At 41.8% G+C, this 23,302-nt stretch overlaps 1 protein-coding gene across 6 annotated transcripts in view; it reads left to right on the top strand.

Annotated features, from left to right (window-relative positions):
* LOC126196252 (putative tRNA (cytidine(32)/guanosine(34)-2'-O)-methyltransferase) overlaps nucleotides 1–23,302 on the top strand; it is a 74,626-nt gene that overhangs the window by 18,135 nt on the left and 33,189 nt on the right. For all 6 annotated transcript variants that reach the window (XR_007538793.1, XM_049934552.1, XM_049934549.1 and 3 more), the window contains exon 3: nucleotides 12,782–12,851. Coding sequence is in view for 5 of the 6 variants with exons in the window: in XM_049934552.1 (XP_049790509.1) it covers nucleotides 12,782–12,851 (70 nt within the window). In the remaining variant the exon portion in view is untranslated. The remainder of the gene's footprint in view (nucleotides 1–12,781; nucleotides 12,852–23,302) is intronic.

The raw sequence follows: 23,302 nt of genomic DNA, 5'->3' as shown, positions 1-23,302 counted from the left end.
GGCATATTTTTGTGATGCACTTTTGAGCACGTTTTCTGAAAACTGCCTTGAACGGCTACGCTGACATAAAAAATATTGCAATACCAAGGAGGAGTTCTGCAAAATAAATGAAAGTTGGTAGATGTATTTCTACATCTGAAAGATGATGTCTTTTCAGATTTTTCACCAGTATCGTAAGAGTGGCACTAGTAATGCCACGGTGAGGATGCAAATCAAATTTGCTTTAAATACTTGCTGTAACGGTCGTGAGTGTGTTACCTTTCAGGATTGGTTGTGATGAGTTGATGTTAGTAAAGGATGCCTTTAAGGCTACAAAGATGTCATTGTCAACACCTCTCTGAGTTTGAACGAGGTTGTGTAATTGAGCTATGGGAAGCTGGACGTTTCTTCTGTGATATTGCAGAAAGATTTTTCCTTCTCATCCCATCCGGTAAGTCTCCGATGACCCGGGTTCTGGTTGGATTTTCTGAACTGTTACCCCTTTTCCTAACAGACTTCAGTGCTTTTCCTTTGCCCCTTTTCCTTCCCCTTCATCTCTTTTGCCGGAAGAAGGAGCCACTGGCTCTGAAAGCGCACGCACTCCTGCACTCCTGCTACCACTTGGTGAGTAGATTTTTTTATCTATTCAGTTACATTAGAAAGGCTTGTGAGAAGAATAGCCACTGTACATGATTACTGTCAGCCGTCAGTGGTCACGAGAATGTACAGTCGCAAGAAGACCGGGCTCTACATGGCCACATGGCACTGCTGAGAGGGAAGACCGTAATGTTTGGCGTATAGCTCTTTCATATTATACTACATGTGCAGCAGCAATTTTAGCAGCATTTGGCACACCGCAGTAATCACAACGAACTGTCACAATTAAGGACAGCTCTGATCGAGATGTCCTGTAATGCGTATTCCACGGATCTCAAACCCCAGCCACTTTTGACTTCAATGATGTCAAAAAAAAGCTTGTTGGAGGGCAGGGTGGAGTTTTGTTGTGTTTTCTTATGAAAGCTGGTTCTGCCTCAGCACCAGTGATGTGCTTGTGTTGGTTAGGAGGAGGCCAGTTGGGGGCCTGCAACCATCCTCTCTGTGTGCTAGACATACTGGACCTGCACCTGGAGTTGTTATCTAAGGTACGATTTTGCATGAAAGTAGGAACACTCTTTTGATTATCCCATGCACCATGACTACAAATTTGTACGTCAGTCTATTTATTCGACAAATTGTTCTGCCAGACATGAACAGCATTCTAGGGGGTGTTTTCCAAAAGGGTAATGCTTGCCCACATATTGCTGTTGTAACCCATTATGCTCTACAGGGTGTCAACATGTTGCCTTGACATGCTCAGTTGCCAGGTCTGTCTCCAGTTGAGTACGTAGTGGACATCATTGGATGAAACTCCAGGATTGTCCACAACCAGCATTAACCATTCCTGTACTGACTGACAAGTGCAAGAGGCATGGGACTCCATCCCAAAAACTAACATCTGGTATCTAGACAACACAATGCATGCACATTTGGGTGTTTGCCTTCAACAGTCTGGCAGTTATTAATTAATTAATTAATCTGTTATTAATGTACCAGTATTTCACATTTGCAATGGCTTATCTTGCACTTACATTAACCTGTGATCTTGCAATGTTAATCACTTAAATATGTTACCGTGACAAATGTATTCCTGAGGTTATTCTACATTAATTATTTTTTGGTGTTACAATTTTTTTCCTTGATTAAAGTTAGACAACCCACATACAATGGAAATATTTTAGGTCTAGTAGCTATAAACACGCTTGACGTTATTGACAGTGTCAGTGTAGAGGAGAGGGATTAGCCATCGTAATGTCATTATAGTGACGATATTTACTACAGATAATAAATCCGTCAAGAAGGCCAGGAGAGTGTTTATCCTACAAAAACCTGATAAGCAGTTGTTATTTCCATTACGATACTCGCAGAGGTATTAGGGACAAAGTTGAAATGGATTGTGAATTGTGCTGTGGAGGCTTGTGTACTAAGTAAGTGGATTAAGGATGGAAAAGACCAACCTCTCTTTAATAACAAAATTTGGAAAATAATGAAGAAACAAAGACTGTGGCATGCTCATTTCAGAACAGAATGTACAAATGTTTACAGGCAGAAGTTAGTGGAAATGTGTGTGTGTGTGTGTGTGTGTGTGTGTGTGTGTGTGTGTGTGTGTGTGGTGTGTGTGTGTGTGTAAGAAGATCGACGCACAAAGTGTCCAACAATTTCCTTTGCTATAGCTTAATGAAAGATCTTGCCAAGAACCCAAGAAAATTGTGGTCATAAGTAAAACCACTAAATGGCTCAAAGGCTTCTATTTAAATTTCACGTTAAAGAAATCATTCACACAGGAGAATCCTATAAACATACCATTGTTTGAATGTCACACAGACTCTTGCATTGACTACATAGAAATAGGCATGGCATCACTGGTGTAGAGGAGCAACTGAAACAATTAAAAACAAATAAACCTAAGATGCCAGGTCCAGATGGAATCCCAATTTGATTTTACAGACAGTATTCTGTGACATTTGCCTCTTACTAGCTTGCAAAGCACCAAGTCCCAAGCAATTGAAAAAGATTACAGGTGGCTCCTGTACATAAGAAAGATGAAAGAATGAACCCACGTAATTATAGACCAATATCTGTAACATCGGTTTCCTGCAGATTTCTTGAACACATTCTGAGTTTGAATGTAATACATTTCCTTGAGACAGTAAAGCTTCTGTCCACAAATGAGCACAAATTTAGAAAGTGTCACTCACGCGAAACTCGCCTTGCTCTTTTCTCACATGATATCCTATGAACCTTGGATGAAAGGCAACAGGCAGATTCCATATCCCTAGATTTCTGGGAAGCATTTGACGTGGTACCCCGCAAAAGGCTGTTGATGAGGGTCTGAGCATATAGGCTAGTTTCCCATATATGTGATAATTTCTTAAGTAAAAGAACCCATATCGTTGTCCTTGATGGTGTGTGTTCATAAGGAGATTCAGTGTGGAATGTGATAGGACCACTCTTATTCTGATTGTCAGGATGAGCAGCAGTTTATGACTGCCTGCAGATGATAGTATGGTGTACAGGAAAGTGTCTTTGTCAAATGGCTCTAGGAGGATACAGGATGACTATGAATATGTAGTTGGTGTGAGTAATGGCAGCTTGCTGTAACTGTAGAAATATGTAAGTTAATGTGCACGAGTAGGAAAAACAATCCTTTAATGCTCGACTACAGCATTGGTAGTGTGCTGCTTGACACAGCACAATTATTAAATATTTAAGCATAATGTTGCAAAGGATATCCCAGATCACACAAGAAACAGATTGATCAAATGCTTACTCTGGGAGGCAGCCCTCATCAGTGAACAGGCAGCAACAGGACGACACCCTTATTTTTGGCACCAGCGATTAGATGGCACTCCTTTCGGTGAAATAGGTGGCAACCTTGTCCGAATGCAAGCATCCACCAAGTGCTGTCCACTGGCTGGCAGCTTCAATGTACAGATGTTTGCTTGTTTCTGAGAAAGCATTGCTAGTTGATCAAGTCATAAAGCCAAGTGCCTGTGAGTACATTAATCGTAGAAGAAGCAGACAGACAACTCCTCAACTAAAAATGTTCAGATTTCCTGTCAGAGACAATGAAAGGTCACAGAAGTGGATTTTGAATTTAGTCAAAAGAATATATTAGAAGTGAGAACTAATAAAGGTTCATAAGCTCTCAAGGCCCACTAAATTTTGTCTATCTTACATGTTGATACAACAATGAAAACAATCAATTCTTGACAAAATTATTTAAGTGGAGAGATAAAAAAATCTACTCACCAAGTGGCGGCAGAACACACACATAAAAGATGGTTGTAATTGACAAGCTCTCAGAGCCAGTGGCTCCTTTTTCAGGCAGGAGGGTTGAAGGGGAAGGAAGAGGCATGAAGGAAAAGGACTAGAGAGGTCTTGGAAAAGGGGTGGATTTTGGGAAAGTCACCCAGAACCGCGGGTCAGGGGAGACTTACCATTTGAGATGAGAAGGAAAGACTGAATGTTGGGGGCTGCATCGGACGAGATTTGAAAACCTGAGAGCTCTAAAGTGGAAGACAGGGTAATATGCTTAAACATTGTGCATGAGTTAATAAGAGTGAAAAGCTCAGTGCATTGTATGTAACAGAGATGGAAGGTGGGTAGTGATATGATGTTGTTATAATGTGGCAACTGCTTTTCCTGCACAGGAACCATATGAAATTTTGAAATGAAATCATTGCCATCATTGGACATTTGTTCTTGTTGTTTCACTATCACAATCTTGGCTGTAGAACCATTTTCATATGCAAGATGAAAACTGAAATCTGTAAAATATATGAATAACAGAATGCAAGGCATAATGTAATTCCATTTTAATGAGTGATACTTTAGTTGTCACCTTGCACTTGAAAATGGCTCTGCAGCCAGAATTGCAAGGGTGAAATAAATGAACAATAAAAACTAACAGTCAAATGGCAGCAATGATTTCATGACTGTGGCCCCAGCCAAGAAAACACCATTCTATAATTTCATTCCTGAGTTCTAAAATTGGGTGCATACTAGAGCAAAATGAAGCAAATGTGTGTGAACTGGTGTGAAGCTTCATTTATACTGCAGCAAATAAAAGTGAACATAAGTGAACGAGCATTCACAGACAATTCACTGGTAATCACTACCACAGCATTATTCCTAAATGTTGCCAATAGGTTGGATGACGCCTTTCTCTGGGTCCTCATTATGGTTGAGGAAGAAATTTAAAAGGAGAGCCTTAATTACCGATGATAAACATAAAGTAGTTCACAGCGGAAGAGTAATTTTTCTGCTGCTAGCGCAGAAGTAGAGAGGATGCGAGCTTCCATTGATGCTTTTCTAAAAGACTTACAACAAATTGAACACGAGAAAATGCCAAAAAAGCCTACCAAACATGACTGAATGTTTGCTTTCACTCACCCACCATTTATAGTGGAGAGAACTGTCATCTGTTGATGGCCACTCCTGTGTGTTTGCCCTGGTAGAAACCGGGCTTAAGTGAGCAATTCATCAGTGCTCTCTGCCATTCTTTTCTGTTATTTGGTGTCTGTTCCATGAGTATTAACACAGTAGTGAATGGAAGGGAACACAACAGAATGAGAATTTCATCTCGCACACTCTTGCATATATTGATATTATATATTTGCTACTAAATTTTTTCTCACTGTGAACAGCTAAGCACGTACGGGAAAATGAACAGCTAAGCACTTAAGGGAAAACAACATAATAGACAGGATTTGTTTCACTTATGAAGCCAGAAATGTCATGTACAAGAAGAGATTAGGAATCATGTGTTTCTGAACTTTTTCATAAACATTAGATGCTTGGTGGATAGTGAACTGAAAATCTAACTCTGCTGAATGTTGTTTGCTCACACCTGCCTACCGTTTACACATCTGAGAATGCAGTTAGCCCTGATGTTTGTTCGCTTAGTCTTAGCCAGACTTAAATTGTCCTTGCAGTAGAGACAACATTCCCAGAATTTAAGCATGTAATGTAATGTAGAAAAGTCTCTTGAATGTACACTAAATTATGTAATGATCTGGAAATCAAAATATTTAAATTAGTCCAACATAGCTTGAAAATAAAGAGCTCTGTTACCAAATATTGTATGAAAGATCCTTTTTATGAAGTTAATGCTGATTGAGCTATACAGTCAAATACACTAATTATCCAAAACATTATGAGCAATGCACACTGTGACATCAGATGCCACCTGATAGCGCTGTGAGCATGTGACTTGGTAACAAAAGTATGTAAGTGGAGCCGACAGACGGGGATCACCCCAGCGAAGATATGGGCTGCAACTGGTGAAATCAGTTGAGATAAGTGACCTTGACAAAGGGCGGATTATTATTATGCAGAGCGTGTGAACAAGTATGCCAAAAAAGGTGAAGCTTATTATTGAATGTTTACGTGCTACTATCCTGAGCATCCACGGAAAGAGGTAGAAGGGTAATGAAACTACCAGTAGGTGCTAAATGGTTGTAGTCTATGACTCTTCACAGAATGTAGTGTTCGGAGACTTGTCTGCTCTGTGAAGTAGGATAGATGGTGATCTGTGGTGTCTCTGCTGAAAGAGCACAATGCTGATACACAAACAAGTGTTTCAGAGCACACCATTCATCGTACATTTTTGACCATTGGAGCTTTGCTGCAGACGACCCCTGTGTGTTCACATGTTGACCCAACAATGTCTTCAATTATGACTGCAGTGGGCACAGGACCATAAGCATTCGAGTGTCCATCAATGGAAACATGTTGGCTCTTCAGGTAAAACACATTTTCGCTACACTAGGTTGATGGTTGTCTCCACAAGTGTCATCATAGTGGTGAAAGGCGGCTTGAAAAACATGCAGTTCACCATGGGCACAGGCTGGTGGGAGCAGTATTTTGCTATGGGAGGCATTTTTCTGCACTTGCATGGGCCCTGTGGTAGTAATTGAAGACATTCTGATGGCTGTTAACCACCTGCATCCCTTCATGCTTGATGTCTTCCCCAATGGTGATGTCATCTTTCAGCAGTATAATTGACCATTTCTTGGAGCCAGAACCATGCTACAGTGGTTTGAGGAGCATTATAGTGAACTCATATTGACGTCTCAGCAATCAACTTTGCCTGAAGTGAATTCTGTGGAATCCATCTGGGTCACTATTGGGACTGAGTATGCAAATGAGTGGCCTGTTATTTATGTGAATTACACGACCTGTGTGTAGACATCTAATGTCACATACCTTCACAAACCTACCAACAAACTGTCGGATCCCTGATACACAGAATCAGTGATGTAATTCGTTCTAAAGGTGAACAAACAAGCTGTTCTGGCTCATCAGTGTATAAATATATATTTCACATTTTTCTGACAGACAGTTATTGTTACAGGCAATGTCAGATTGTTGGGTTTGGATCCAGAAAAGCCGGCCGGTGTGGCTTAGCGGTTCTAAGCGCTAAAGTCTCGAACCAGGCGACCGCTACGGTCGCAGGTTCAAATCCTGCCTCGGGCATGGATGTGTGTGATGTCCTTAGGTTAGTTAGATTTAAGTAGTTCTAAGTTGTAGGGGACTGATGACCTCAGAAGTTAAGTCTCATAGTGCTCAGAGCCATTTGAACCATTTTTTGGATCCAGAAAAGTTGCACAACTGACTCCTGTGTGATGCTCAGTTTGAAGAGAGAGCATTCGTGAACAGCAGGAAACAACGGTGTACACATACAACAGTTCCACTAAAATTTACATCTGATACTGGCTCTTCAGTAGTATTTGAAGGGTCTAGTGATAAGATTTATATGCCATCACCTAAACTGAAAGTGAGCACAGCAAGAAGAACATATAGTACTGTTAGTCACCTTCTGGAAGAAACTGACGTAACACCTCAGAAGGGTAAAGCATTTCCAGATCTGTAAGAAATCACAAAAATACATGCAAGACAAGTTAAAAGAAAACTCTGTATGGTGTACCATGATGATACTCCAAGGAAGCAAAAACTGAAACAGAAAATTCATACTAAGAACAGATCTTTAAAAAACAAATCTTTCCACTTGTCAGAAATTAAGGATAGACTGTTGCACTGTAGAAGCTCAAATAATAATGCCCACATGTTCAGCTGTTTCTGTTTCCTGCTTATTAGTCCACGGCACTGGCTGAAATGCAGTGCAAGAGCAAAAAGTGTCAGTGGTCTTCAGTTGAGAAAAATCTCTGTCTAATGTCATTTTACAAATCTCCAGCAGCATATAAATTTTTGCGAAAATTGGGTATCGTACGAGGGTTGGAACTTTAATAGTGGCAACTATTTATTTACAGCTCGTACAAAATAGATTCATGATTCAAAGTTTACTGACCTTCAAAGTATTCACAAGCATTGTGTATAACCCATTGCCGGCGATGTGGAAGTTGTAGGATACTCTTGGCAGTGCCAGTTGTGTTGACAGTTTGAGTGGCATGATCTATTGCCCAATGAATTTGTAGCAATTCTGAAGCGAATGCCGTGAAGTGTTTCCTTCAGTTTAGAAATTGAGTTGAACTTACGAGGGCTTAAGTCAGGAGAGTAATAGGTGGTATAACACTTAGCAGCCCCATCAGTCAAACAAATCAGTAACAGCTTGCACTGTACATGCTTGGGCATTGTCCTGCAAAATGATGGTCAGGTCCTGCAGAAAGTGTCATAACTTCTGTCTCTGTGCTGTTCATTTTTGGAACCCAACCTACGACCAGCTTAGAGACAGAAGTGATGACACTTTCTGCAGGACCTGACCATAATTTTGCAGGACAGGGCTCAAGCATGTACAGTGCAAGCCGTTACTGATTTGTTTGACTGATGGGGCTGCTGAGTGCTGTACCACCTACTGCACTCCCCTGACTTAAGCCCTTGTAAGTTCAACTCGATTTCTAAACTGAAGGAAACACTTCACAGCACTCGCTTCAGAACTGCTACAAATTCGTTGGGCAATAGACCACGCTGCTCAAACTGTCAACACAAGTGTCACTGTCCTATGACTTCCAAATCGCTGACAACAGGTTATACACAATGTTGGTGACTACTTAGAAGATCAGTAAAACTTTGAAACACATATCTATTTTGTACGAGCTGTAAATAAGTAGTTTCCACTATTAAAGTTCCAACCCTCGTATTTGTGGTCTACCACTGCAGTGTTTGTATCCAGTACCAGCGGCCGGGCAAAGCAAGCACACCACCATCGTTTGCAGTCAGCACCCCAACTGGCAAATACAAATTCTTCAGGCCCCTGCCAGCAAGGCCTCCTCCACTTGCATCTCCACAAATGTTCTTGGGGCAAACCAGCTCTGTGCCATTGTGCATTCACTTTTCAGTAATGTACTTGGATGGTTAATAGTGGTGTTAATGTTTCTCTAATCATGTCATTATTCAGTGTGTAGTTATTACCTGATGAAATTTTGTTTGTGTAATGGTTGTTAGTAAAGATTTCAGATAACAGCAGTATTATCTGGGCTATCTACAATTAGACAATGGATTGGTGACGCAAAGTTTCTACCAGGCTTTAACAAAAACCTTTTTAGTCAACTTAGCAAGCAGCCCGAGGCACAGACCACGTTAGAAAGGGCATCTGTAGTGTCTTTTGATGAGATGTCAATAATGTCCCATCTGGAATACACGAAAGATCTGAATACAGGATTTGGATGATAGGAGAAGGAAACCACCTCCTGCAAAGTATGCACTTGTTTTTGTGGTTATAGGTATCTAAAGTAACTGGAAACTGCCTGTTTCATACTTTTTGTCTAATTCAGAAGTAAAATGTGGGTTTGTTGGGACTCTTACAGGAGCTAATTAATCTACTGGAAAAATGCAAAGTAGGAATCAAAATCGGTCATTTGCGATGAAGGAGCTAGTAATCGTTATTGGGACTCTTACAGTAGCTAATTATTTTACTGGAAAATACAAAGTAGGAATCACAATTGGTTATTCGTGATGAAGGAGCTAGTAATCTAAGCATGCTCAAGCATTTATAGGTTATGCCAGAAAGACCTTATGTCAGTTTTAACGGACAGCTAGTGTTTGCTGTTTATAATGTTCCAGATTTATTCAAAAGCATAAAAAACAATCTGCTTTGTGGTAACTTCACTTCCAACAATGCTGTTGTTTCATTTGGAGATATTAGGCTGACACGGACACGATATTTTTCAAAAAAAAAAAAAAGTGGAAGATATTAAAACTCACTGATAGTCATTTACAACCTGATTTATTCCACAAAATGAATGTGAAAATGGCAGTTTAGTTCCCCCACTACTCTGTTGTGCAGCTGTCAGAACATGTATAGCAACAATGTCATGCACAGTGATACAGCTGAAAACTTAGTGTTTTATCGAATTTATTAACAATGTGTTTGAAGTTTTTAATAGCAATACAGCATTTTCCTCTAATTCATATAGATTTGCTATATCAGAACAAAGTCCAAAAGTAATGGCAGCAATAGAAAGAGCAAAAGAAGTTTTAAGTACTGTACATAAAATTGATAAGACAGGTAAACTGACACCACCATGCATTACAGGATTGTTACAGCCCATTAATGGTATTGCGCAGTTTTCTGTAGAAGAACAAACTGTCAGCATTATGTTTTTACTGACTAGCAGGTTAAATGAGGATGGCCTAGAGAATTTATTTTCAATGTTACATTAGAAAGGTGGCTACAACTGGAATGCAACTGCAAGAACACTAAGGCGCTTGTTCAAACCAGCTCTGTGAATTCACTAATGAAACCTGAACTTTTAAGTGTGAGAATGACACTGATAAGATGCTGTTACTGAGTAATATTGAGTTGGAAAATGGAAGTTATGAATCTCAGTAGTGGGTTCTGAAAACATGGAAATCCCTTATACACATAGTTGCTCTGCAGATGGACAAGACACTAGCATTGAAGGTGAAGAATATCTGGTTTCCTCTCAGAAAGGCCTTTCTTCTGAATGATGTTCAGCAGTGCATTTTGCTGGCTGCTTAGCACATAAGTATGCCCTCAGTTACGATTGTTGGAGACATTTTGTCCGTAGTATCAAGACATGACACCCAATGGTACCTTGGTTGTGTTTACTGTGCTCAAATCATTTACTTGATTAGCAGTTACAATGAGCCTTCTACATCTACTATTCACCAGTTAAATGTTTATTTGACACATTAAGATCAGTGAGTTTTGTTGTACATGCTCATTTTAACATCAGGCAAGAACAGTAAGATGGGAGGGGGAGGAAAAAAAAAAGAACAGAACAGCAGTGGGTGCCTGTATAGCTGGGCCATCCACAGTTGTGTGGCACTGCTACTGACAGGTGATTTCTTGTATTCGGATAAATTTATTTTTACTATTGCTAGTGTCTAATAAGGGGAAATGGACAGGTGTTGGCAAGGGATGAACAACTGTAAAGAGCAAAGCCGAAAACAAATTACTGAGATAGCTGTAATCGAATTTTCTATAGGGCTTAGAAATCAAAACCAGCAGGCTTCAGACATTTATTACAGTTACATTGGTACAATATGTGTTAATCATTTGTCAGTAAACTAACTGATTAAATTCAAATAAGTTGAAAATAATTTGAAAGCTTTCTAGTGTTGTATCTGTATGTGGAGCTTTTTTTACCCCATAATCCATATCAAATGAGCTGCAGAACAGAGAGTGTGACGGGTGACGAGTGTGTAAACTACGCAACTGCATAAAGCAACAGTTTCTCAGAAATCTTTTATTGCAATATGGCCTCCATTCAAACACTAAATCATGAGAAATGTTTATGAGCATTACTTTTCATTCATGTCATTTATGTTTTCTGCATATAATTGTAAGAAGTATCCCAGTAGTATAAATAAATTTCATTTGTAGAATTATGGGAGCTAATATGTGACCTTCAGCTACAGTCAACTGTGGTGTGAATGCACTTGGTGTGTAGCGCTCCAGCCCTCTGCTAATTGACAACAAATGTGTCCGGTGATCTGGGCCTCAGAAACTTCAGCAAAGAAACAGTGTTGGCAATTCCATGTCCTGTACAGGGGCATCTGTCTGCTGTGTCTTCTGCATTTAATAGAAGTTTTCTATATGCCTCTCAGAGATTAATCTTTAAATTTTACTTTTCTGAGTTTTAAATGTTTCTATACACCGCATCTATTTCTCCTACAATTGTATGTTTCCAACTAAAGTATCTTTATGTATTTCTGGCATTCATTTTGATTTAACATTTTTTCACTTCCTGTTAATTTCATTCCTAAGTAACCTATTTGCTCTCTTCCTACCTCATTTTTAGAACTGTTGTTTTTTTTTTTTTTTCTTTCATTCATAAGCATGAGCAATTCCTGAGATATCTGTGGTGTCTTCCCCTCTCTTTCCCTGTACTTCTTGAAGCTTTTACTTTGGCAGCTCATCACTGTCTTGAAGAATTTACGCTTCACCTCTTTCTGTCTTAATTTTCAGTATTCAAACATTTATGTACTCCTTTTCGGGTATACTCTTGAATTTCAGCTTGCTGCTCCTCCCTACTACTAATACAAACAATGATGATGTAACTTTAAGGGCACCATGGGAAAAAATCAATATCAGAACTTGAAGTACATTTTTTCATTTCTTATATGTGTCTAAGTGAAACTGACATGTTGCCAGCAGAAAGGGGTTCTGGGCGCTACTTGCCCTGATTTAGACTTAAGCTGAGTTTTGTTATTCATTGTTTATATCTAAAGAGCCAGAACATTTTCAGTACACAGACATGTATTGTATAAATAATGGTGCTGTAGGGTCTGTCCAGAATTCTGTGATACAACTGGTAGCTCTGAACAAGAGAGGTATCATCCAGAGTGACCGCTCCAAAATTGTGGTGTGGCCTGCCAATTCTGTCAACTAAATTACAACATACAAATCAGTCCATGTAGCAAAAATAGCCCAAACACACAAATCAAGCATTTATTATATTCCTCATTTACTATGTTTCTTTAAAACAGTGTTGAATTGAGGTGCGGTTTAATTTTAATTATGGTTGCTGTTCATCCAAAATGCCACTCAAACTTTGTGCCACTGTACTGTGTAGCTCACTAACAAAACCATACTTCTGTGATACTCTGCAATTAGATGTGGAGGGGCCAAATTATTTATGTTGAATTTAAGATCTATATTATGTGAGCAAATATCCAAAATTTGTTTGTTGATCTCTGTCTTAAAGTGCACCACATTGGTCGCAACGCAAAGTAGCTTCCTATGACTTTTCTATAAATATGATGTTTGCTGTTGCAGGTGTACAAAGAGTTGTTGACCTTTGTGCAGCCCCAGGTAGCTGGAGTCAGGTTTTGTCCCAGAAATTAAGGTATTACTTCTTTTCAATAATTTGTTTTGTCATTTTAGGATAGTGGTTCATGGTGTGGGTTCCTGTTGTCATGTCCTAGTTCATGAATCACGGGCAACGTATGAGTGGCCAAGTAAGTGGTCCTGATAGTCAGGATAGCAGTTACTTTGGAATAAAGCTGCGCATCTCGGACATATTCTGAGTCGTGGTCACCTTTTTGCTCAGTTGGCAAAGACTACCAAATCCACCGGTTAGTCCCTCAACCATTAGGGTAAAACTCAATGGGACCCAGGGAAAGTAAGGCTAGCAACCTGCTTCCCTGGTACTTTAAATATGATGCTGGCAACAATCAGAGCAAAATGCCTCGGACCTTTGGAGGTGACGGAGTCGCACCTCTAATTGACAAACCAGGGACTCCTAAGATACGACTTGGCAAACGAATGGTAATGAGATGGGGAGCTATTAATATCAATGGGGGCTACTCTGGGAAGAAGGTAGAGCTGGCAGAGGCTGCAAGTAAGATGGGGTTGGACGTTTTAGCTGTTAGTGACATTCGGGTGAGGGGTGAGAAAGAAGAGGAAGTGGGAGAATACAAGGTGTACCTGTCAGGAGTCAAAGCAGGAATAGCACAATGGGGTGTAGGGCTTTACGTCCAGAAAGAAATGGAACCCAGCGTAGTTACAATAAGGTATGTAAACGAACGACTAATGTGGATAGATTTGACAGTGTCTAGCAAGAAATTTAGGATTGTGTCAGTATATTCGCATTTTGAAGGGACAGATCAAGATAAGATGGATAGTTTTTATGACGCACTCAGTGATGTAGTTGTTAGAGTAAAGGACAAGGACAGTGTTCTGCTCATGGGTGATTTTAATGCCAGGATTGGAAATCGAACAGAAGGGTATGAAAAGGTTATGGGTAAATTTGGAGAGGATATGGAGGCCATCAGGAACGGGAAACAACTCTTGGATTTCTGTGCCAGTATGGGCTTAGTAATCACAAACTCCTTTTTTTTAAAAAATAAGAACATTCACAGGTATACTTGGGAAGGCAGGGGAACCAGATCTGTCATTGACTATATAATAACAGATCAGGAATTCAGGAAGGCTGTGGGGGACACACGTATATTCAGGGGATTCTTTGATGACACTGATCACTATTTAATCTGCAGTGAAATTGGTATTGTGAGGTCGAAAGTGCGGGAGGTCAGATCCATATGTAGGAGGATAAGAGTGGAGAAACTTCAGGATAAGGAAATCAGGCACAAGTACATAACAGTGATCTCAGAAAGGTACCAGTTAGTTGAATGTAGTCAATTACAGTCATTGGAAAAGAAATGGACAAGGTACAGGGACACAGTACTAGAAGTGGCTAAAGCATGTCTTGGAACAGTATTGTGTAAAGGTAGGATGAAGCAAACAGCTTGGTGGAATGACACAGTCAAGGCAACCTGTAAAAGGAAAAAGAAGGCATATCAAAAATGGCTACATACTAGAACACAGGTAGACAGAGAAAGTTATGTTGAAGAAAGAAGCAAGGCCAAACAGATAATTGCAGCATCCAAGAAGAAATTTTGGGAAGACTTTGGAAACAGGTTGGAGACTTTGGGTCAAGCTGCTGGAAAACCATTCTGGAGTGTAATTAGCAGTCTTCGAAAGGGAGGTAAGTGTGGTGTCACCATCAGACACCACACTTGCTAGGTGGTAGCCTTTAAATCGGCCGCGGTCCGCTAGTATACGTCGGACCCACGTGTCGCCACTTTCAGTGATTGCAGACCGAGCGCCGCCACACGGCAGGTCTAGAGAGACGTCCTAGCACTCACCCCCAGTTGTACAGCTGACTTTGCTAGCGATGGTTCACTTACAAAATACGCTCTCATTTGCCGAGACGATAGTCAGCATAGCCTTCAGCTACGTCATTTGCTACTACTTAGCAAGGCGCCATTATCATTTGCTATTTATCTTGTGATCGATGTTCACCAATTATGGATTAAAGTTAAGTATTCCAGAAGCTACGTACCTTTTTTGCTAGTCTTAATACCTTGGCCTGTTCCAGACCTCACGCCAGCCTGCGTGAGCTTAACACATGCCTTTCGGCTTCCTCTCATTGTGGGTTGGCGCTCTGGCCAATCCACAACAGTAAGAAGGAAATGACAAGTATTTTGGACAGGTCAGGAAAACTGCTGGTGAATCGTGTTGATGCCTTGGGCAGATGGAGGGAATATCTTGAAGAGTTGCTCAATGTAGGTGAAAATATGATCAGTAATGTTTCAGATTTCGATGTACAATGGGATAGGAATGATGATGGAAATAGGATCACATTTGAGGAAGTGGAGAAAATGGTCAATAGATTGCCGTGCAATAAAGCGGCTGGGGTGGATGAAATTAAGTCAGAACTCATCAAATACAGTGGAATGTCAGGTCTTAAATGGCTACACAGGATAATTGAAATGGCGCGGGAGTCGGGACAGGTTCCATCAGACTGGACGAAAGCAGTAATCACACCAATCTTTAAACATGGAAACAGAAAAGATTGTAACAACTACAGAGGTATCTCTTTAATCAGCATTGTGGGTAAAATCTTCTCAGGTATTGTTGAAAGCAAAGTGCGAGTATTAGCTGAGGACAAATTTGATGAAAATCAGTGTGGGTTTAGGCCTCTTAGAGGTTGTCAGGACCAGATCTTTAGCTTATGGCAAATAATGGAGAAGTGTTACAAGTGGAACAAGGAATTGTATCTATGCTTTGTAGATCTAGAAAAGGCTGCAACCTGTCTCCACTGTTGTTCATATTATTTATGGATCATATGTTGAAAACAATAGACTGTCTGGGAGAGATTAAGATATGTGAACACAAAATAAGCAGTCTCGCATATGCGGATGACTTAGTTGTGATGGCAGATTCGATTGAGTTTGCAAAGTAATATTTCAGAGCTAGATCAGGAATGTAAGGACTATGGTATGAAGATTAGCATCTCCAAAACGAAAGTAATGTCAGTGGGAAAGACATATAAATGGATTGAGAGCCAAATAGGAGGAACAAAGTTAGAACAGGTGGATGGTTTAAAGTACTTAGGATGCATATTCTCACAGGATGGCAACATAGTGAAAGAACTGGAAGCGAGGTGTAGCAAAGCCAATGCAGCTACAATCTACTCTCTTCTGCAAGAAGGAAGTCAGTACCAAGACTAAATTATCTGTGAACCGTTCAATCTTTTGACCAACTTTGTTGTATGGGAGCGAAAGCTGGGTGGATTCAGGTTACCTTATCAATAAGGTTGAGGTTACGGATATGAAAGTAGCTAGGATGATTGCAGGTACTAGTAGATGGGAACAATGGCAGGAGGGTGTCCACAATGAGGAAATCAAAGAAAAACTGGGAATGAACTCTATAGATGTAGCAGTCAGGGCGAACAGGCTTAGATGGTGGGGTCATGTTACACGCGTGGGAGAAGCAAGGTTACCCAAGAGACTCATGGGTTCAGCAGAAGAGGGTAGGAGGAGTCGGAGTAGACCAAGGAGAAGGTACCTGGATTCGATTAAGAATGATTTTGAAGTAATAGGCTTAACATCAAAAGAGGCACCAATGTTAGCACTGAACAGGGGATCATGGAGGAATTTTATAAGGGGGACTATGCTCCAGACTGAACGCTGAAAGGCATAATCAGTCTTAAATGATGATGATGATGATGATGATGATGATGATTTTAGGATAGTAAGAAGACATTCTGTTTCTGCCACAAGGAATGCAAACATAAATTATGGTAACAATGAATGGATAGAACTGTTATAACGTCAAGTTTAACAAATTTCAGAACGACACAACACATATAAGTCACAGAGTAAGTTGACAAGCAAGACGTGTACACGTTAGCATTCGAATGAGCACTGAGTCCCGGTCTAGCGGCCGCTGCTCGGCTGGCCGCTTAGGTGGCGCAGCTGCTGCATGGCTGGCAGACAGCGCCGCATGTAGAGGACGCGCGTAATTGCGCGGCGGCGCTTTGAATGATCGGCGAGTCACAACATGTTTCCCCCCTTTGAAATTGTTGCACTGGTCTTGATGGAGGTGTCCTGGAGTTGGCTGACATCCATAGGCGTTGTTTGACTCACCGTAAAGTCTCGAGGAGGAGGCTTCCCGTATGGACGGAAGTGTCCCCGATGATAACAGGTCGAGATGACAGGAGACGTAGGGGTTGAATCTGCTGGGGCCCCCTGCACCAATCTGCCCGTTGCGGCAAGTCCAGTTGATATAACAGGAGACATGGGCGATGTGTCGGCGTCCGTTGGAGGAGGAGGCGAGTAGATTTGCTCTGACAGAGGATGGTCATCCGGTTCCTGCATGGGCACGTCTCCTGGTGGCATCCGTTCTTGTGCTGGCATCGCGATGACGGTGAGAGGGCTGCGTTGTGAGTATTGAGAGATGCCAAGATCCCGAGCATCAGGTAGGGCCAAAAGTGGTGTAGCGGCATTCGGAACAGGCGTTGCTGGCACACGAGGCCGAAGCTGGTCCGAATGATGCACTGCAACACCCCTGTCTGTCTGGATTTCATACAGGCGTCTGCCACGGTGTCTTAAGATGCGGCCCGGGCTCCATTTTGGCCGCCTGCCATATCCCCGTACCCAGACGAGGTCGTCGGCGGTGAACCAGCCAAAGGAAGGCACCCGTGGCCGTGAGGATGGAGGCCGCAGAAGATGAAGTAGCGTGCGGGGCTGTCGGCCATGTAAGAGCTCAGCCGGGCTGTGGTCGCCCATGGGGGTGAAACGGTAAGACGCCAGAAATTGGAGAAGCGCATCATCAGCAGCAGAAGAAGTCAGAAGTTTCCGCATCTGAGCCTTAAATGTGCGGACCAGCTGTTCAGCCTCACCGTTGGATTGTGGATGGAACGGCGGGGCCGTGACATGCATAACGCCGTGACGAGCACAAAAATCCGCAAATTCGGAAGAGGCAAATTGCGGACCATTATCAGTAACAAGAGTAGAGGGGAGGCCTTCCAAAGAAAAAATGCGGGCGAGAGCACTGTTGGTTGCCGCGGTGGTAGGCGACGTGCAACGGACAATGAAAGGAAAGTTTGAGTAGGCGTCAATTACTAGGAGCCAATAAGTACCTAAAAAGGGTCCCGCAAAGTCAGCATGAATGTGCTCCCAGGGCTTCTCAAGTGAAGGCCACGGTGACAAAGATGACTTCCGGGCAGCGGCCTGTGACGCACAAGGGTCGCAGGCAGCAACCATGTGTGCTATTTCAGAGTCGATGCCAGGCCAGTACACATGACGGCGCGCCAGAGATTTTGTGCGAGACACACCCCAGTGCCCTTGGTGAAGGAGGCGCAAGACCGAAGCACGCAAAGACACAGGTACCACGACACGCGGCGAAGCATTGTCAGTGGAGAGGAGGATAACACCATCCCTAGCCGTGAGGCAGCAGCGCAAAGCGTAGTAGTTCCGCAACGGATCAGAAATCTTAGCGGACAGGCGATCTGGCCAACCCTTCTGAATACAGCGTAAAACCCGGGAGAGGGTAGGGTCAGAACTCGTAGCAGCCGCCAGCCTGTCCCCAGTGATGGGGAACCCGTCCACAACCCGCTGCTCGGCAACATCCAGGTGGAAACACAAAAGTTCGTCCCTATCGAATGTCTGATCAGGACCCATGGGAAGGCGAGACAGAGCATCAGCATTTGCATGTTGAGCCGTTGGCCGGAAATGAATCTCATAATTGAAACGAGACAAGTAAAGAGCCCAATGCTGGAGGCAGTGTGCAGCCTTGTCGGGAAGTGACGTTGATGGATGAAACAAGGAAACAAGTGGTTTGTGATCAGTAACAAGATGAAATTTTGAGCCATAGAGAAAAACACCAAACTTAGGAAGAGCATAAATAATGGCCAAAGCTTCTTTTTGAATTTGAGAATACTTTTGTTGGGCATTCGTGAGCGTTTTAGAGGCATAGGCAATGGGTTGTTCCGAACCGTCAGAAAAACTGTGCGCAAGGACTGCACCGACCCCGTATTGAGAGGAGTCCGTGGCAAGAACAAGATGTTGGCCAGTTGATAAGTAGCCAGGCACAGGGCCTGTTTCAGCATAGTCTTCAGTTTCTGGAAAGCCGCATCGCATGATGCGGACCAGTGAAATGGCACGTTTTTATGCAACAGGCGATTGAACGGCTGAGCCACCGAAGCCGCAGACGGTAAAAACTTGTGATAGTATGCTATTTTCCCCAAGAAGGCCTGCAGTTCCTTAAAAGATGTAGGGAGAGGAAGGGCATCGATCGCAGCGACAGTTTGGTGAAGCGGACGAGTACCATCCAGAGAGAGTTGAAGCCCCAAGTACATGATAGATGCCTGAAAAAATTGTGATTTCTGAAGATTACACTTAAGACCAGCAGTCTGTAAGACATGAAAAAGTGTGCGGAGATTTTGAAGATGTTCTTCAGTGGTGGAGCCAGTGGCAACAATGTCGTCCATGTAATTGATACACCCAGGGACAGGGAGCAATAATTGTTCCAAGAATCGCTGAAAGAGAGCAGGGGCGCTAGCAACCCCGAATGGCAAGCGTTGGTATTGATAGAGGCCGAAAGGTGTGTTAAGGACCAGAAACTGCCGGGAAGCAGTGTCGAGAGGAATTTGATGATAAGCTTCTGACAGGTCAATTTTAGAAAAATACTGGCCTCCAACAAGTTTAGTGAACAGTTCTTCAGGACGGGGCATAGGGTAAGTGTCGATGAGGCATTGAGCATTTACAGTGGCTTTGAAATCGCCACAGAGACGAATATCACCATTTGGCTTAGCAACAACAACGACAGGAGAGGACCACTCACTGGAAGTGACAGGAAGCAAGACCCCTGAAGTAGTGAGACGATCCAACTCCCATTTTACCCGATCACAAAGGGCCACAGGAATGGGCCGAGCCCGAAAAAACTTAGGCCGAGCAGTGGGTTTGAGCGCGATATGAGCTTCAAAGTCGTTTGCACGGCCTAACCCAGGAGAAAAAAGGGATGAAAATGTCGTCGACAAGGAATCCAGTTGAGCATGAGGAATAGCATCAGAGACAATATTGACAGAGTCATCTATGGAGAACCCAAAAACGCGAAAGGCATCGAAACCAAAAAGATTTTCTGCGTTGCTCTGGTCGACCGCAAATATGGGAACAGTGCGAACGACGGATTTGTAAGATACCTCAGCATTAAACTGTCCCAAGAGAGAAATCTTCTGTTTATTGTACGTCCGTGATTGCCGAGTGACAGTTGACAGGAGTGGAGAACCCAACTGAAGATACGCCTGAGAATTAATTATAGTGGCAGCAGAACCGGTATCCACTTGCATGCGAACATCTCACCCAGGGATTTGGACAGTGAGGAATAACTTCCCTGAAAGGGAAGAAGTGCAATTGACAGACAACACAGAATCAGAATCAGCGTCATGTTCATGAACATCATGTATGCGGTCGGATTTGCAAACGGAAGACACATGACCTTTCTTTATGCAATTGTGACACAGCCCAACGTTGGGGACAATCCTCACGTGAATGTTTCGTAAAACACCGCGGACATGAAGGACGTTGTCGGGGGTTTTGCTGCAGTTTCTTAGAGGGTTGTTTACGGCTAGGCCGAGGCTGCGCGTGGGAGTGCACTGCGGCCACGTCGGCCGTCGGGGACGCGCCGCACGCGTCGTCAACAGCGCACAGAGGTTGTATTTCCCCGACATCACCCCACACCTCTATTTGCGCCCCAGTGGCGCGAGAAATTTCAAAAGACTGCACAATGGAGAGAACTTCATCTAGAGTCGGATTCACCAACTGAAGGGCACGTTGCCGAACTTCTTTGTCGGGCACTGACCGGATAATAGCATCCCGTACCATGGAATCGGCATAGGATTCTTTGTGAACGTCAGTAACAAATTCACACTTTCAACTGAGGCCGTGAAGTTCAGCAGCCCAAGCGCGATAGGATTGATGTGGCTGTTTTTGACAACGATAAAAGGCAACACGAGAGGCTACCACATGTGTTTGCTTTTGAAAGTAGACAGACAGAACTGAGCACATTTCAGCAAAGGACAAAGATGCAGGATTCTTCAAAGGAGCCAATTGCGACGACAACCGATACATTTGAGGCGAAATCCAGGAAAGGAACAGAGACTTACATGGTTGTTCGTCCGTGACATGAAATGCCAAGAAGTGCTGTCAAAGACGTTTTTCATAATCAGACCAGTCTTCCACCGTCTTGTAGTAAGGAGGAAAAGGAGGTACAGCCAACGACGAGGAACGCCCCGCATTTGACGCCACGACGAAATCGCGAATCGCTGCTGTTAGAAGCGTTTGCTGTTCAAGGAGATTTTGCAATAGTTGCTCGACAGTAGCCATGGAACCCTGTGGGTCAACGGTGAAAAGGAAAAATCCCATCCTCGTCGCCAGTTGTTATAACGTCAAGTTTAACAAATATATTTCAGAACGACACAACACGTATAAGTCACAGAGTAAGTTGACAAGCAAGACATGTGTACACGTTAGCATTCGAATGAGCACTGAGTCCCAGTCTAGCGGCCGCTGCTCGGCTGGCCGCTTAGGTGGCACAGCTGCTGCATGGCTGGCACACAGCGCCGCACGTAGAGGATGCGCGTAATTGCGCGGCGGCACTTTGAATGATCGGCGAGCCACAACAAGAACAGTTACTACTAACAAGTAAAATATATTCATTTTTGAGGAAAGAAATATTGGTAGTAGATGAGTTTGGATGATTAAGAAGTACTCTAGTGACTAACAATGATAGTAGAGGAGCATCATAGTTAAATTCCATAGCTTGCTGTGTTGTGATATAGAACCTTTGGATAGGCAATGTCAGAATGTTCTGTGTGGATTACTGTTCTCTCCGATGTAAATTTGAGCTAAACATTGAATCTCAATACTTTTGTAAGCTACTGAACTTTGAAGTGCCACATGATATTAGGTGGAAAGCCATAATTAAAAGTAAAGTAATCTGAATATATGTTACTGTAAAAGTAAGATGATTGGTAAATCCTAGAATTAACTGGTGAAACCTAAGACTGACCATCACGGTGTGGTAAAAGTTTGAAATTTCATACTATGTAGAGATTTCGAACTTTTACTAGGAGACAATGGTAAATCTTTGGATGTATTTACTTATAATTATCTTACTTTTACAGTAACATATACAAAAATACACCAATTTTCAATTGAATAATCTTACTATCTAACAGTTTTCTTTTAGTGCAATATAAAGTGTCTTTGTTACCAAATGTATTTTCATGTCACTGTCTTTGCATTTCCAAATGATGTCTTTGTTAGTGAGCAGTGACTGTGGGCATTTATTGAGAGAAATGCTGTGATTACTGAGGGAGGGGGAACTGTTTGTCCACACCATTGCAGAACATAACTGAAAAATCAGGATACATTTTGCATGCTTATAAATTTGTGTTATCAATACATTACTCCCATAGATTTGTTCTCATTCAGTACCATACATGTCTTTAATAGTGTAGTAAACATTAGGCACGGAGTAAGTAGTAATGCTGATGTGTTGTATACAGGCTCTGCAGACTGTACATAGCATCCTGGTCATATACCAACTGCACTCTGCTTCCATTCACACACTATGATTAATTTGTAGAGTGGCCACTGCTAAAACATCATATGACTAATATGTTGATGGATTTGTCTGATTAAATGGTCTGTATGTTGACTATTTTTATGTAATGTCTATTCACTTTGTTTTCTTCTGTTTTTCATGCTGTGTGGCTTCTCTGACAAATAATTTCATGCATGAAATTAATATTGGGAGAGAACAGTATCTTGGTATAAGTATAATTCTGTATCTGTAATTTAATTTAAACTCGTTGGCAAAATCAAACAGTGGAAAATCTAGGATGGAATAATGACAGTATTGAGAACTATCCAGAAAAGTTAAGTAGAAATACTCAAATTCACATAAAATATAAATTCTGTAGTGTCCCTAAGCCTGTCAAAAATCTGTTCTTAGTTTTAATTAAGACAAGAGTTACGATAATTTTTTTTGAAACATATGAAATTTTCCCCACTCATATGTTGAAAACTATTGATCTCACAGCAGCACTTTCGTTTGTTCATTACTAAAATATCTCACTCAGCTATGAATCATTTAAATTTTTCGTATGGCATTACATTTCATGTACACAAGCTTCTGAAAGCAGTGTTTTTATGCTGTTGTGTCAATACTTAACTTGTAACAAATATGAAGTTTAAAGTCTCTTATCTCACAAAAAAAGTAAAAATTCTGAAATTTATGTGTATTATTGCTCTCATTTGGCAACAGTATCTCTACATCAAAAATCTTTTCTAAATTTTACTTTTGGGCTGCTGTTATGTTAGTTATTGAAATAGGGGAAATTTTCATATCTGGAAAAGTTTCCTTCTTATGGTTGCATGCCTTGAAGGTTATTATACACATGAAATAACTTCTCAGTGTCTACAAAAAATGAAATATATTTAAAAA

Source organism: Schistocerca nitens, chromosome 1 (assembly GCF_023898315.1).
Source record: "Schistocerca nitens isolate TAMUIC-IGC-003100 chromosome 1, iqSchNite1.1, whole genome shotgun sequence".
Taxonomy (NCBI): Eukaryota; Metazoa; Arthropoda; class Insecta; order Orthoptera; family Acrididae; genus Schistocerca; species Schistocerca nitens.
This window is presented reverse-complemented; position numbering and strand designations above follow the sequence as displayed.